Here is a 13,972-nt window from a genome sequence, read left to right as displayed (position 1 = left end):
TTACTGCGCCGAAGTCGAAGTGCTTCCAAGCACTTGCTATGGTATTCCGCCATACAATATAGTTATCCATTTTACACGCTTAGAAAAGCGCAATGTTTTGTTTTGTGTCACCGTCCTAGGTCGAGTTACACTACGCGAGTAACTGTGATAACTGGAGGTGTTTGGTAGCTTCTCTGCTTGGCACATATTGAATGAACTGGGCTAAGCTAAATGCTAACAAAGTTTCGCCGCAAGACAGAGCGATTTAGTGCACGCACTGAGACGAGAGAGGTATGTATCAACTCGTCTTAGTTAAGGGAATAACATAGTTTAATATGAAAAAACGGTGGAGTATCCCTTTAAGATCTGTTGTGGTATTTATGCAAATTAGCACATACATAATTAGATTATGCACCGTTTGTCCATGTTAACAAAAAATTTCAAAAAACTTGTAATACAAGTTTTGTTTGTCTTGATGTAAGTAATCAACTCAGTAATGGTGATATCTAAAGGTTAAACTTTTTACCTTATTCACGTAAGAAAAAGAATGAATAGGCATATGAATAGGCTATTTGGGTCTTTTTCGAAACTTTCCCCTAATGGGATTCTTCTGGGCTTTTTTTTTTTCCTTACTCAGGACATATTGAGGATACAAAATCAGTTGAGTTTGCTTCTGTTGCAATTTTTTCAACCTTTTTTCATAAAATGACTGGACTAATACCTTTATAGTTGTTGTAGTTTTTATTAATATTTTAAATCAGTGTTTATATTTAATATTTGATTGGAATTTTTAATTTTGTTATATGCTTTTGCAATTTTTTTAATTTTAGTAATTGTACTACTTCAACTTCAACTTATTTCAGTATTTCTAATGTCGTTTAGTTTAAGCTTTTCATCTTATATTTAGATTTTATTTTATTATTATTATTAACCAAATGTTTTAATAGTTTTAGTTAATGATAAGAACACTAGTTGCATTATGAATTGAGGTCACACATGAAATCGATCTCGAAGCATGTGTTCACATGTCAAATTTAGAAAGTTAGAGGCTTAGATTTTGTATTATATCAAATAAAAGGCTAAAAACTACTGCACTGTGTTGTACGGTGACATCATACCTCATGTAGACATGACTTAAATTTAATAACCCATAATTGTTTGGTTCACCTGTAACTAATCACTCTTGCCAAATAAATCATTAGTTTTACAGACATAGCATCTGTTTTCAAGACCAGCGCCATCTCGTCTATGGATTTTTGGTGACTAGCACCAGAGATTGTATGTAAATAACTTTTTGGCTTTTATCATATGGCCTTTTATTCAGAGCACAGGCTGTCTGAACAGCCCGGGGCGAGAGAACCATAATCGTCAGCCGCTCAAACCAAAGATTTTGAATATAAAAGAAAAAGGGGTTGGGTGTAGAGGGGAAAGGAGACACTGCTAGCATTAGCGACAAGCCGTGCCTCCGCAAATCGCCCACATTTAACCATGCCACCCAGTCGGCCCACAGGCGCAGACATGGTGACAAGAAAGACGCCGTGTGATTTATGAAAACAGCCCCGCGCCAGGGAGGCGAGGCCATTTCTTTTTGTTCCTTTACCCCTTGGCACTACTGCTATAGCTACAGACCATTAGTGGTTTCTGATTTTTGGAGAGAAATAAAGAATATGTTAAGGACAGAAGGGCAGATGGACAGTTTTTGCCTGGGTTTATAATGCTGAAGATACCAGAAGCCCACAACAGTGCAGACGTCTGTCTCTCTCGCTACGATGCTGCTTCGCACCCCTCTAAATGTTTCCAAATGTGTGACCGATTATGCATCCTGGTTGTGTTTTATGTGCGGCAGCCAAGTGATGCAGATACACACACACACACACACACTTTTGTATGCACAGAAACAATTTAAACATCCACACAGAATACAGAGGCATATAAATAGCCTGGAGACACAAATGAACTGAGACATATAACCGCACACATGAATACACATACACATGAACTTGTCTGTGACAAAGAGGAAAAACCACAATGAAGTTAAACCAACTAATCGATAAACTGTTCTCGTCTGTGCGTCGGTAATTTAAAGTTAATGGTTGGTTTTTAATAGCTACATTCTGTCATTTATACGGTTTCAGTAAATTTATATGAATATATATATATATATATATATATGCACACACACACACACATATATATATAAATGTATACACAGTATATGTATGTAGATGGATAGAAGGACAGACAGACATATATTTCTTTGAAATATAAACCTTTGGTAACATTATAAATGTCTTTACTGTAACTTTTGATCAATTTAATCCTTGCTGAATAAAAGTATTAAAAAAGTATTTTCACTATTAATAATACAAACTGTTTCTTGAGCATCAAATTGGCATATAAAAATGATTTCTGAAGGATGATGACACTTAAGACTAGAGTAATGGCTGTTTATTTCATTATAAGACATTTTATTATTACTTGTGTATTTTTCAAATAAATGGAGTCTTGGTGAGCACAAGATACTACTTTTCAAAAACATTTCAATACATATACACAGTTTGTGTGTGTAAATTTGTATACATACAGCTTAATTCACAATGAACTCCTTCAGCACTTACTTAAACTGGATTGTAGTTCACTGAAGAAAATGATTGTGTTGTCATGTTATTTAACGCTGTCACTTCTGTCTTCAACAGTATTTCATCCTGCTTTGAAAGTAACCTCAACATTTGTTTCTACAGGTTCGACAGATTTGAGTCCTTTTCCTGGCCAGTTTGAACGTCAGTTTCCCGGTTTCTCCTCACTCACCGAGAGCCGATTCTCCAGTCCCAGAATGCACTACCCGACGACCTTCACGTACACGCCCACCCCGGTCACCACGGGAATGTCTCTCGGCAGCGCTCATTACCACACTTACCTTCCGCCACCGTACCCCGGCTCCACACAGACCCAAAGCGGACCCTTCCAGAGCAGCAGCACCCCTTATCTCTACTACGGGGCCTCCTCTGGCTCCTACCAGTTCTCCATGGTTCCAGGAGGGGACCGATCGCCCACCCGCATGATGCCGCCTTGTACTAGCGCATCCACGGGAACCAGCCTGGTCAATCCCAACCTCCCGGTCCAGGCTGATGGAGGCGGGGGGGTGGAGGGAGACGGTAGTCATAGCAACTCCCCCACTCTGCTCAATCCTGCTGGTAGAATGGACGAAGGCGTGTGGCGGCCATATTGACCGGACAATGACGTGAGCGTTGAACCTCCAAGCGAACGGCATGGTTTTAAAGCACAAACCTTACTAGGATCTCGCTGAGAAACTTTTCCTGGCTGACACGAGTATTTATGAGCCTGTTGAAAGGGAAGTATTTTTTACACTACGTTGAACTTTGTTGTTGTAATACATTGTTCTGGACTTTTTGACCTCTGGGAATCATTGTCATAGGCAGGAGAATTTCGAATTGAAGGAAAAGAGATGGGTCGAGTATTTCATTAGCATCATGTTATTATTTACTTGTCTTGGCTTGTTTTTAATATATCATTTTAAAGCACTGAACAACATCTGTATGACAGTTTGTGATCAAAATCTATTTGTTGTGCTTTTTTAACTTAAGCTTGTAAGTTATACGTATTTGATAAAAGGATTTAAAGTAACTTATGAAGCCATAGATTGATTAATGTATTTGGAACATAGGGGGAATATTTTTGTAAAGCATCTATGTTTAATTAATGCAACTAATTTAGGCTAATTTAAATTCATGTGCCTTAATTGATCACACAGAGTTGTATGTTTAAGTCTAATGCGTTTAAAACGGAATAGGGTCTCTGTGTCTAAGTACACTACATTTGTATGCAGTTAATATTGCTTGGTACCAAATGATCTTTCTCTGGTTGAAAGCTATAAACCAAAGAAACAGCCATGGATGCTCAAAAGTGTTTGCCAATGCGCTAGATCAAGCTTTCTTTCAGTAACGTGCATGTGCTGGGATAATTTATTTAGCTTTTATGTTGCTTCGTCAAAAGTCTGGGAAAGGTTTCCAGTGAGGGGGATATTTAAGGTTATATTCTTTTCTCGATAACTGGAGTGGTTCATATGCCCAAAAAAAAGAGGGGTAGTACACTTATGGCACTATATTACCCATTGCAGAACATGCAGCTGGAGTAAATCCCAGTATTTTTTATTATTATTATTATTATTATTATTATTTTAATACAGGCTAAATTTCATTCAAACCATTCAAAGCTTGGGTTCAGTAAGAGTTTTATATTAATACTTATTCAGCAAGGAGGCATTCAATTGATCAAAAGTGACAGTAAAGACTTTAATAATGCTACAAAAGATTTCGATTTCAAATAAATGCTGTTCTTTTAAACTTCCTATTCTTTAAAAAAAAATCTGATAAAAGAAATGTATCATGGTTTCCACAAAAATATTAAGCAGCACTTTCAACTGTTTTCAACATTGATATTAATAAGAACTCTTTCTTGAGTAACAAATCAGACATTAGAACAAAGACTTTAGGGCCTGGTTTCACAGACAGGGTTTAGATTAAACCAGGATTAGGTCTTAGTTCAATTATGTTTAATTTGTATGAACGTACCTTAGAAAATAAACATTATTGGTGTGCATCTTAAGACAAAACAATGGTACTAACATATTTTAAGATATGTCAGTGCAAGTTGCTTTCAGTTAAAACAGCTCAAATATGCATTTTAGTCTGAGACTAGACTTGAGCCTTGTCTGTGAAACTGGGGGTAAATATAAAAAGAAGGTGCACTCATAGTACTATGAATGGGAGAAAGTGCAAAGCACAATATGGTGGAATAAGTCCTGCCTTCTGAATGAAAGAGCCAATCGGCAATTGCTAAAGTCATTGAGTCACTGCAGCTGCCGTCAGAAGCTCCGCTTAGGACTGCAAATGCGCATTGACTGGTCCAGCCTGAAAACAGTTGTTGAGACAGTTGTTGTCAGATTTCATTGGTGATTTCAAATATGAAATTTAATCATAAGCTGGAGAATTTCAAAGAGATAGGAGCCGCACTTGCATGACTGAAATCGCTGCATGAGAGGCGTTTCAAAGATGGCCGCCGATTGAAATGACTTGCCCGAAAGTGACTTCGATTAGAACTTTTTCTGATTTTCTTACCGACCCCAATCTTTTGAATGGTAATGTAGCTAAATTTTATTCCATGGACGGTACATAGTCAATTTAGCTAATGAAAATGTTCATTATCAGGTTATACGTGTGCAAATTAACTTTATAATTTCATAGTATTCCCTTAGTTCATCCATCATCGACGGATTGACTTACCCAACTGCAATAGTGTACCAGAGTTATATTTATCTAGTGCCTTACAGTTGGAACTATACAGACCTCAACACACAACTGAAAGCTTTCCTCAAAGCAGTGCTTTAAATAAAATATGGCTTGTAAAGCCCATATTTAAGCAATTAAAAAACCAAAAGCTCTTAGCTTGGGCAGGATGTGTTTCTGTCCTTATTTACCTGAACATTGGTCCAGTATTGCATCTCTGGAAGGACTGGTCATGGTTTATTTTCAAGGCCCGGTTCAGCATTTCTGGTCCCTCCGTCATCCTGACGGAGACACTGCTTCAAAATCAGGGCGTCTGCCTATAAATTTAAATAGCTGTGAGTGTGTACGAAATGTTTACATCGTTCAGAGACCATGTTGTATATTACAGGAGGTAAATACACCACCCGAGTTTTGTTGAATTATTATCTCATTCCTTCTTTTGTAAATTAGTATTTATCTGACAGGTTAACTGAGGGCAATTTGTAGCAAATTTGTCTCTGGTTCTTGCATGCTTTGTTTCCTTTGCACATCTGTGTTTTCTTCCCTGTGAAGCCTGTTCTCTTTTATCCACGGATAGAAAAAAAAGGGTTTAAGGGGGAAATTATCATGACAACAGTGAAAGAAATTGGCTTTTTTTGATTGTTGTATGTTGATTATAATAGTTTTCTTTGTAAGAGAAATAAAAAGAGATTTTGCAATGATTTCGTCGGACTCAAACGTAGTATTCTATCATAGTTTCCTGGCATTACTGTGTTCCTCTTTAAATATATCATCTCAGTCATTAAACTTTCTCCTCTGTCTCTTTTCTCCAGTTTGACGTTGATTAAAAGTCACATTGGGGCTTTAGGGAAGACTAATGGCCAGAAGTCCATGCGCCGGGTTGTTCCATTTACATACAGTTTCATTGCCTTATCAATGAACCTTGAAGATACCTGGCCGGAGATGAAAGCTGGGAAGCAGCTCAGGGTTTGTGCACTACTGTAGAACTGTAGGACTTGGACAAAAGTCTGGATCAACATTTGCTTTGGATTGTCCTGGAAGCACACGGCTGGCCTCAGTGCTGCGTTCGTCTCTCTGGTATTGATGTCTGTTAAATTGCTGTTACACGTTGCTTGAAGACATAACAGGCATAATCAGAGAGCGATCCATCTCCATTTAAACCAGGGGCCTTCCTGAAATTTCCATGAATATGAACTGAGTGGGAAAAGCACGCTTCAGGTTCACACTTTAGATGTTCAGATACATCCAGTAAGTATTGAGCCAGAGAGCACGGGGTCCTTAATCTGAGTGGGCAACAAAGAAATGTTTTAAATGGACCCAAATTAGATTTTAAATCCCAGATTTTCAATGTGCTCCAGACTTTTGGACCCCGCTGTATGTTATTAAATGCAGTGGAGTGAAATCTGAAGTAATGTCGGGTGTGTTGGGTATTTGGGAATGTACTGTACCTGATACTGTTACATTGTTCTTGGTCAAGCAAAATTCCCCCAGATTTTCCCTTTGATATCAATCTTTCAATTATTGTCTTACTAAGTGAGAAACACACAGAGAGAGAGAGAGACATTCCACCCACAAACCAGTCAGCACCTCTGTGTCAAACGACTGAAAGTCTGTAAACGGTTTGGGTTTGAAAGGGCCCACTAAATGCATTCTACTATGGCCACCAATACTGCAAAAAAAATGTATTATCTTAATCAGTACTTTTGTCTTTCCATTAGAAATGTCTAAACATCTTCAAATAACTTTCAATTAGTTTAAGCATAAACTATCAGTCAAAAGTTTGGAATAATTATTTTTGAAAAGAAAGAATGAAAGAAGTTCACCTATAAGCCCCATTTATTTGATCAAAAATACAGTAAAAACAATATAATTGTGCAATATTAGTGCATTGTTTTTATATTTGAACAGATTTATTCCTGTGATGCAAAGCAGAGTTTTCAGCATCATTACTCCAGTCTTCAGTGTCACATGATCCTTCAGAAATCATTCTTATATGCTGATTTGGTGCTCATGAAACATGATTATTATTATTAATGCAGAAACCGTTGTGCTGTCTACTTTTTTTTCTACCATTATACCATTCAAAAATTTGAGGTAAGATTTAAAAAAAAAAAAAAAAAAAAAACTTTTATTCAGCAAGGACTCCATTGAGTCCATTGATCAAAAAGGACAATAGAGACATTAATAATGTTACAAACAAATTCTATTTCAAATAAATGTTGTTCATTTGAATTTTTTCATCAAAGAATCTAGAAAAGGGGTATCACAGCTTAAAATATTATGCAGCGAAAACTTCAACATTGAAGTTCATCAATACAGCATTGATAATAATAAGAACCATTATTAATAACTGAGCACCAACAATAACCAAACACCAAATCAGCATATCGTGTGACACTGAAGACTGGAGTAATGATGCTGAAAATTCAGCTTTGCCGTCAAATAACTTGCATATTAAAATATAAATTTAATCAAGCTTCTGCCTTGGTGAATATAAGAGGCTTCTTTCAATTAATGACTTCTTAATTATTCCAAAACTTTAATATTCCAAAATTCTTATTACCTATTTCCTATTACCACCACAAAGTAGTTTTTAAAGGCTTTTTGTCACAATTTATTGACATATATGCTTAAAACCAGATTTAAAATCTAGATAAATATTATTTTAATAATCCCTCTACCTGAAACTCTTAAATTTAAAGTTTTGTTGGTGTAATCTAATGTGGTGATTTAGTGATGTCAACTTGAATTAAATCAATTAAATTTGATTTTTTATCAAATGAAGAAGCTAGACAATTTTGAAACATCATCTGTAATATGATTCTTAATCAGTAAGTGTGTGAAACAAGCAGAATCATGTTGTTTTTAATAATCAGATAGGGAGGTCCAGATACAGTCAGCTGCGCCCTCTAGTGCTTTACTCTCACTGCTGTATTTCAATTCTGTCTTTTGGAGAAACTGAGCCATTGCTCAGCATGAGCTCTGTGCTGTTCTTCAGCAATTACTAATTCATGATCTTATATGAGAGTGTAAAGGCTCCTAAATAATCCAAATAGGAATCATAATCATTGCATAAAAGATAAAGTACATTTTTTGAGCATGACCTCTATAAAGTTGTCCTCAGACAGTTCCAAGGTCAAAGTGCTTTTAAATGTGGCATATTTAAGAAACTTCCAAGCAGTTTTGGTGACATTACGCTCAAACCCACCATACTCTAATCAAGGTAGTTGTGGACCAATCGGCTCTGATATCAGTACCATGGACAGCTACCAGAAGAACAATAGATCTCATTGTTAAATCTATATGTCCATGCCAGGAGGCTCAAGTTATCTTCTATCTGACTTGTCAAAGGCCGCTCAATACAAGCGAGCGACTCAGTGAAGATCGACTTGCATATGATGGACAGAGTTCAGCAGCATGCCAAATATTCATGCAAAACTGCCTTTTTCCATAGGGTTGAGCCAAACACTAAAATGTGAAATATTTGGAAAAGAAACTGCGTTTTGAGTCGCAGCCAGTCACAGAGGAGCAAAGACATGTTTCTCGTCAAAGAAACAGCCCTATAAACCTTCTGAGGTGACTGAGTGTTAATTGAGAACTAATGAACTGGTAATGCAAACCGGTCAAATCACGTTTCCAGAGATCTCGCATGATGAGTGACATATAGTCCCGGTGACATTATACCTATTATTTCTGATACTGTATTTTGGAAAACTGATGTTGCAAGCCAAACCGTTTTATCGATGCCCACGTCTGGTACTCATTTAGCCCTGTCTCCAAATATCCCGATGCATGTTATTATATTAATGACAGATTTTATGGTTTATGACTGGAAAGTCAAACTTTCTCGATTTCCTGTGGAGCTTGTGATGATTTATATGGCTGAATGATAAAACGAATTTTCTTGACAGCCGAGGACTTGCGAGAGCTTCTGTGGGTAAAGCCGGGCTCAGGAACAGATTGTGCTCTTATGTGGAGAGATATATCGCATGATGGAGCACCGAGAAGGAAACTCGGCTGTCCTGGATTCGTATGCAGGCACCAAGTCATGTCTAAAATGAATTAGGGTCCTCTCAGGCGCAACTGTCTCCGCACGCGCCGCCACATCCTGTCACTACAGGAAGAGCAACATTTCCATACTTAAATGAAAAACTGAAATGACAATCTGTTTTTACTGAGGCTGTAATCACCCTTTCTGTTCACCATATGATTCACTGTTAAAGGCTAATGAAGAAAATCTCTTTTACAGCTCTGGCTTTGATCAATCAGTTTTGAGGAAAATAATAATACAGCAGACTCCATTATTCAACATGAAATATATCCGAGTAATAAATGTCTCATCTGGAAATTGTTCAAAAAAAGAACGATAAAATACTCGGTACTGACAAAAATGGTCATTCTATAAAACAGGTGCCTTTTTCAGTTAAAAGTACGATTCTGTAGGATTTTCAACATATACAAGATAAATAATGTTATTATGTGTTGATGAAATGCATTGTGTCATCTTAAGATAAATACATAGAAACCTAGAAAAAAAGGTGCAGTGGAGTTCAACTTAGAACCCTAGAGGGTTCTCGACTCAATTTAAACAATTATTTAATAATTTTTTTCTACTGATAAAGTATGTTTACGAGCTGTTTAATTCATTACGTTTAATTAAAAGAAAAAATTATTTAAAACAAAGCGAATAAAAACTAAATCAATAAAATGATCCCATGATGGGAACCACAAAAGGTTCTACAGTAGAACCTTTTCTTCTAAAAGTGTACAATTATGTTGGGATATACACAGTATGGTTTTAGAAATGTCAAATTATGTTAAATCCTACATCAAAAGCCTTGTGGGCTTTTTTTATACATTTTAAAAAGAAAATAATGCTGAAATTTCCACTTTTCAAATGTTTCTTACAAAACCATGGTATCAGACTTGACAATTTAAGATCATCCTCTGCTGACAAACATTACAAAACATATGATAAAGTGATCTAATGTAGCTAACATTAAAGAGTTGGAGAGTTAATCATGATGTCATTATGACAAAGTCTTTTTGATTGATGGAATAGTCCATTAATTTAAAGAGAATTCAGAAACCCTTGTTATTAGTGACACTCGTGGCGTTAAGTGAACTGCATGCAGCTAGCCAGAGGTGGGAAATCCAGGGGCCAAAGAGTAGAAGTCCGGCCATATGTTTATTCAACCCATAACTCAGTCATCTGATTTCACTAATTAGTTCTATCTCCTGTCTGAATTAGCAAATCCAGGTGATTGTAACAAAATACTGAGGAGGAATTTTACTTTCTGAACCTGGACTTTACACCTCTGCAGCTAGCAAAGTATTGCTCATGCACCCAGACTATGTGTAATTCAGTGTAGGCTACTCACGGAGAAGTGCTTTTTTGTTCTTCCCTTAGAAGTAAAAAGAAGTTGGAAATACCCTTTGCAGCGATAACGAACGTCAAGACGCCGTCCACGCTGCTGAGAAGATGAATATCGATGAGAAAGCAGCAGTTAAGAAAGCATCTGATCCTAGCGATGTGGATGTTTGCACGATCTCTGCAATTCACCGGCATCATGTCGACAGATGAGGTAATTAAAATAACACTGCTATGATGTTTGGTTATAAATATATTTGAGACTAAAGACTTTATGGATCTGGCTATGTGACTGTATTTTGAATCAATTCCTTTTTTGCTTTAAAATCATTTATTTTATGTGTAATAGAATGAAAGAGGGGCTCTGGAAAGCGCGTAACCGTCACATCCCTTTGATTTTCCCGGCAAAAACGTCCCGAGTCCTCGTTTAAAAAATTCAGAAATAGGTGTGGTTATAGGTGTGGTCCGGATAACCGTATAGTAGGCTACCCAGACAACTTTTCATAGACAACCTTGAAGTTGGGGAAGGTTTCGTTATTTAAGTTTATCTACAAAGGGTTCATATATTAATAGTCTATAAATAGGCTAATATAAATTAAATACATAAAATGAAAGAGATTATAAAACAATAATGCAGCATACATTATTCAAAATGAAATATATTGAATGTCTAATCTGGAAATTGTACAAAAAAAGGACAATAAAAAAAAAACTCAAAAGGTTCTATTCATTCTATGACACAGGTGCCTTTTTCAGTTTGATAAAGTGAATTTTAAATTAAAGTACAATTCTGTAGGATTTTCAACATATACAAGATAAAAAAATGTGCTTATGTGTTCAAATCCATTGTGCCATCATAAAATAAATACAGAAACTCTTAGAAAAAAAGGTTCAGTAGAATTCAAAATAGAACCCTAGAGTTCTTGACTCAATTGTAACAAAATATATATACAATATATACAGTATATATATCCACGCACACAAAAGAAAATCTACATGGTACACGTTGGCATTACAGCTATTCAGTGACTCATTGTTGTAGGCTATATATGAGATATACAAATGACACCCATTTTGTAGAATAACCCCAAAAGTATCTGATTTCTCTGTGTTTGTGGATCTGGAGCAGTCCTGTATGACAGGGCGAGTACTAAACCCCACTGCTCCGCTTTGATGTCCAGTTGGTCTGCCAGACTGGAGCTCTGCAGAGCCAGAAATCCCTCTGGTTAGGTCGTCAGCTTTCTACTGAAGCCACAGGCGTGTGCCTGTCAGATCAACAATCTCCATCAAATCCCACTGCATGTCAGTCACATGGCAACTTCATTACGATTGTGAGGAAAAACCTGATATTTTGTTTCTCCAAGAAAAACCTGGATTTATGTTTCTTCCACTTTGTCCTAATAAAAATGATATAATGCATTTGTGTCAGAATTCTGGAGACCAGTTCATTCTACTAGACCACAAATCAACAGTAAACTTTCATGTCATCCTAAAAACTAAATATTACTGAAATCCGGAGAGGAACTGCAAACATACAACCAAAATGAGGCTAAATAGGGTGACTTGCAGGAGTCTTAGAAGTTCGGCAATAATATATGGTCTTGTATACTCCATAAATCTGGCGATATCCATTTTTTTACCGTTGCGCGCTTTAGTACTGACTGTTGTTTATACTTTCAAGTCACTCAGACACTACCAGACACTCATTCAAACATTGATTCATTCTCAACTGTCACTGATTGTGGTAATTTAATACTTTGTTCATCTGGTTCACAGTCAAACCTTTGTTTAAACACACTTGTGTACATTTTCAGATATGTGTCTGCTGTGCCACAGACACATTGGTCAAAATGTGATTAGAGTGTTGTAAAGCTGTAATACCTCCATCTGCTGGACATGTTCTGCAACTGCAATAAACAAGAGGGTGATGAAATAATGACATAAAATGTGGACCCCCCCCCCCCCTTATTTTTTTTACTAGAATTAGTATATTAGAATTTTTTAATACTAAGTGTCAGCTATAGTCACACTTTACAGAAAATGCAGCTGTTAAGATTGTTATAGAAGATAAAGGTTTTGTGTAAAATAGCCTCTTTGCGCTTTTAATTAAAGGCCCCCTGAAGTGCCTTGAAATATTCCGCATTATTCAATGTGTTGACGTAATTTCCACTGAAACAGGAAGACAGGGCGGGACATATCGAACAGCCCCTCCCCTTTTTTTAAATAGCCAATAGCGTCTCGTTTATATCACAGCTCGACCAGAGCTGTTGAGCTCGGTAAAGCCACCACAGTTTCCTCCTAATCTCTAACCGTTTCTCCTCTAATCTCCTCCATATCGCTTTCAAATACAGCATTCTGTGCAGAATTCATATGGGTCCGATACGTTTTCTGGTCTCCGCCGACTCACGCATATGATCCGCTCTATGTATCGTGTCTGCGTGTGTGCGCTGTGCAGTTCATGTGACACTAACATGAAACGACTTTATTCGCCCCAATTGAAAGCATATTTACACTGTCTGAATCGTTCCCTATCCCCTGTATAGTGCACTATGTGCCATTCACCATGTAGAAAAGAGTAAATGTGTGAACAAGTGAACGATTTCAGCCACAGTTTCAGCATCTATTTTGTCTATTGAGAGCATTTGATTGGACAGAAAATTGGATGAAAAGCAGAAGTGCGGTAGCCTGGCTAACGTCAGACCTCTTTCTCATTGAGACGTGGTCTGGGAACCACATGTTCATTTTCTCGTATTTGAGGCGTGGTTTACGAATGGCCAGAGCCGTTTATTGGGCGCTACGAATGTCTATCAAATGCGCCTGTACGTAGCTCATAGCCAATCGTTTCAATTATACCAGATGACGTATGTAGAGCGACAGAAATTCGACGAGGAAGAAGACTAAATAAACTTGTGTTCTAAACTACTAAGAACACTATCTAAGGCTGCATCGAAAGGTAACTTCGCATCTGATGCCATGTTGGACCCATAGATATAAACAAACTGCTTCGGTGTGTCGCATAGACGTCGTCATCGTCTTGCTGCTCCCTCCCCGTTCTGTGATTGGTCCCCTCGCTGAGGCGAAAATCTGGTCCATGGTGTCCAGGCTGCCTAGCAGCGTGAATAAAACCGCGCTGCGCTCAAGGCAGCATGGGGAAACCAAGGCTAGAGGTGCAGAGTGATATCATATCAGCAAAATCATTGATCCATATTGGCGGAAATGAGAGACTAAGTTTTGAACACTTATCTTCTAAATGCAAATTTTGTCTTTATTTTTGGAGCACACTTGTTTATTGATAAGAGTGAGACTAGCTTATTCA

The 13,972-nt window shown here is 37.2% G+C and overlaps 1 protein-coding gene across 5 annotated transcripts in view; it reads left to right on the top strand.

Moving 5' to 3' along the window:
- runx2b (RUNX family transcription factor 2b) overlaps positions 1 to 5,981 on the top strand; it is a 53,522-nt gene extending 47,541 nt beyond the window's left edge. For all 5 annotated transcript variants that reach the window (XM_079887947.1, XM_079887949.1, XM_079887946.1 and 2 more), the window contains one exon: positions 2,721 to 5,981. In XM_079887947.1, coding sequence (XP_079744073.1) covers positions 2,721 to 3,208 — 488 coding nt within the window. In that variant the 3' untranslated portion in view covers positions 3,209 to 5,981. The remainder of the gene's footprint in view (positions 1 to 2,720) is intronic.
- Positions 5,982 to 13,972: the final 7,991 nt, after the last annotated feature.

The sequence above is a fragment of the Squalius cephalus genome (assembly GCF_949319135.1).
Source record: "Squalius cephalus genome assembly, chromosome: 12".
In the NCBI taxonomy this organism is placed as follows: Eukaryota; Metazoa; Chordata; class Actinopteri; order Cypriniformes; family Leuciscidae; genus Squalius; species Squalius cephalus.
Note: the sequence above shows the minus strand (reverse complement) of the source record. Positions and strands in the feature narration are given on the sequence as shown.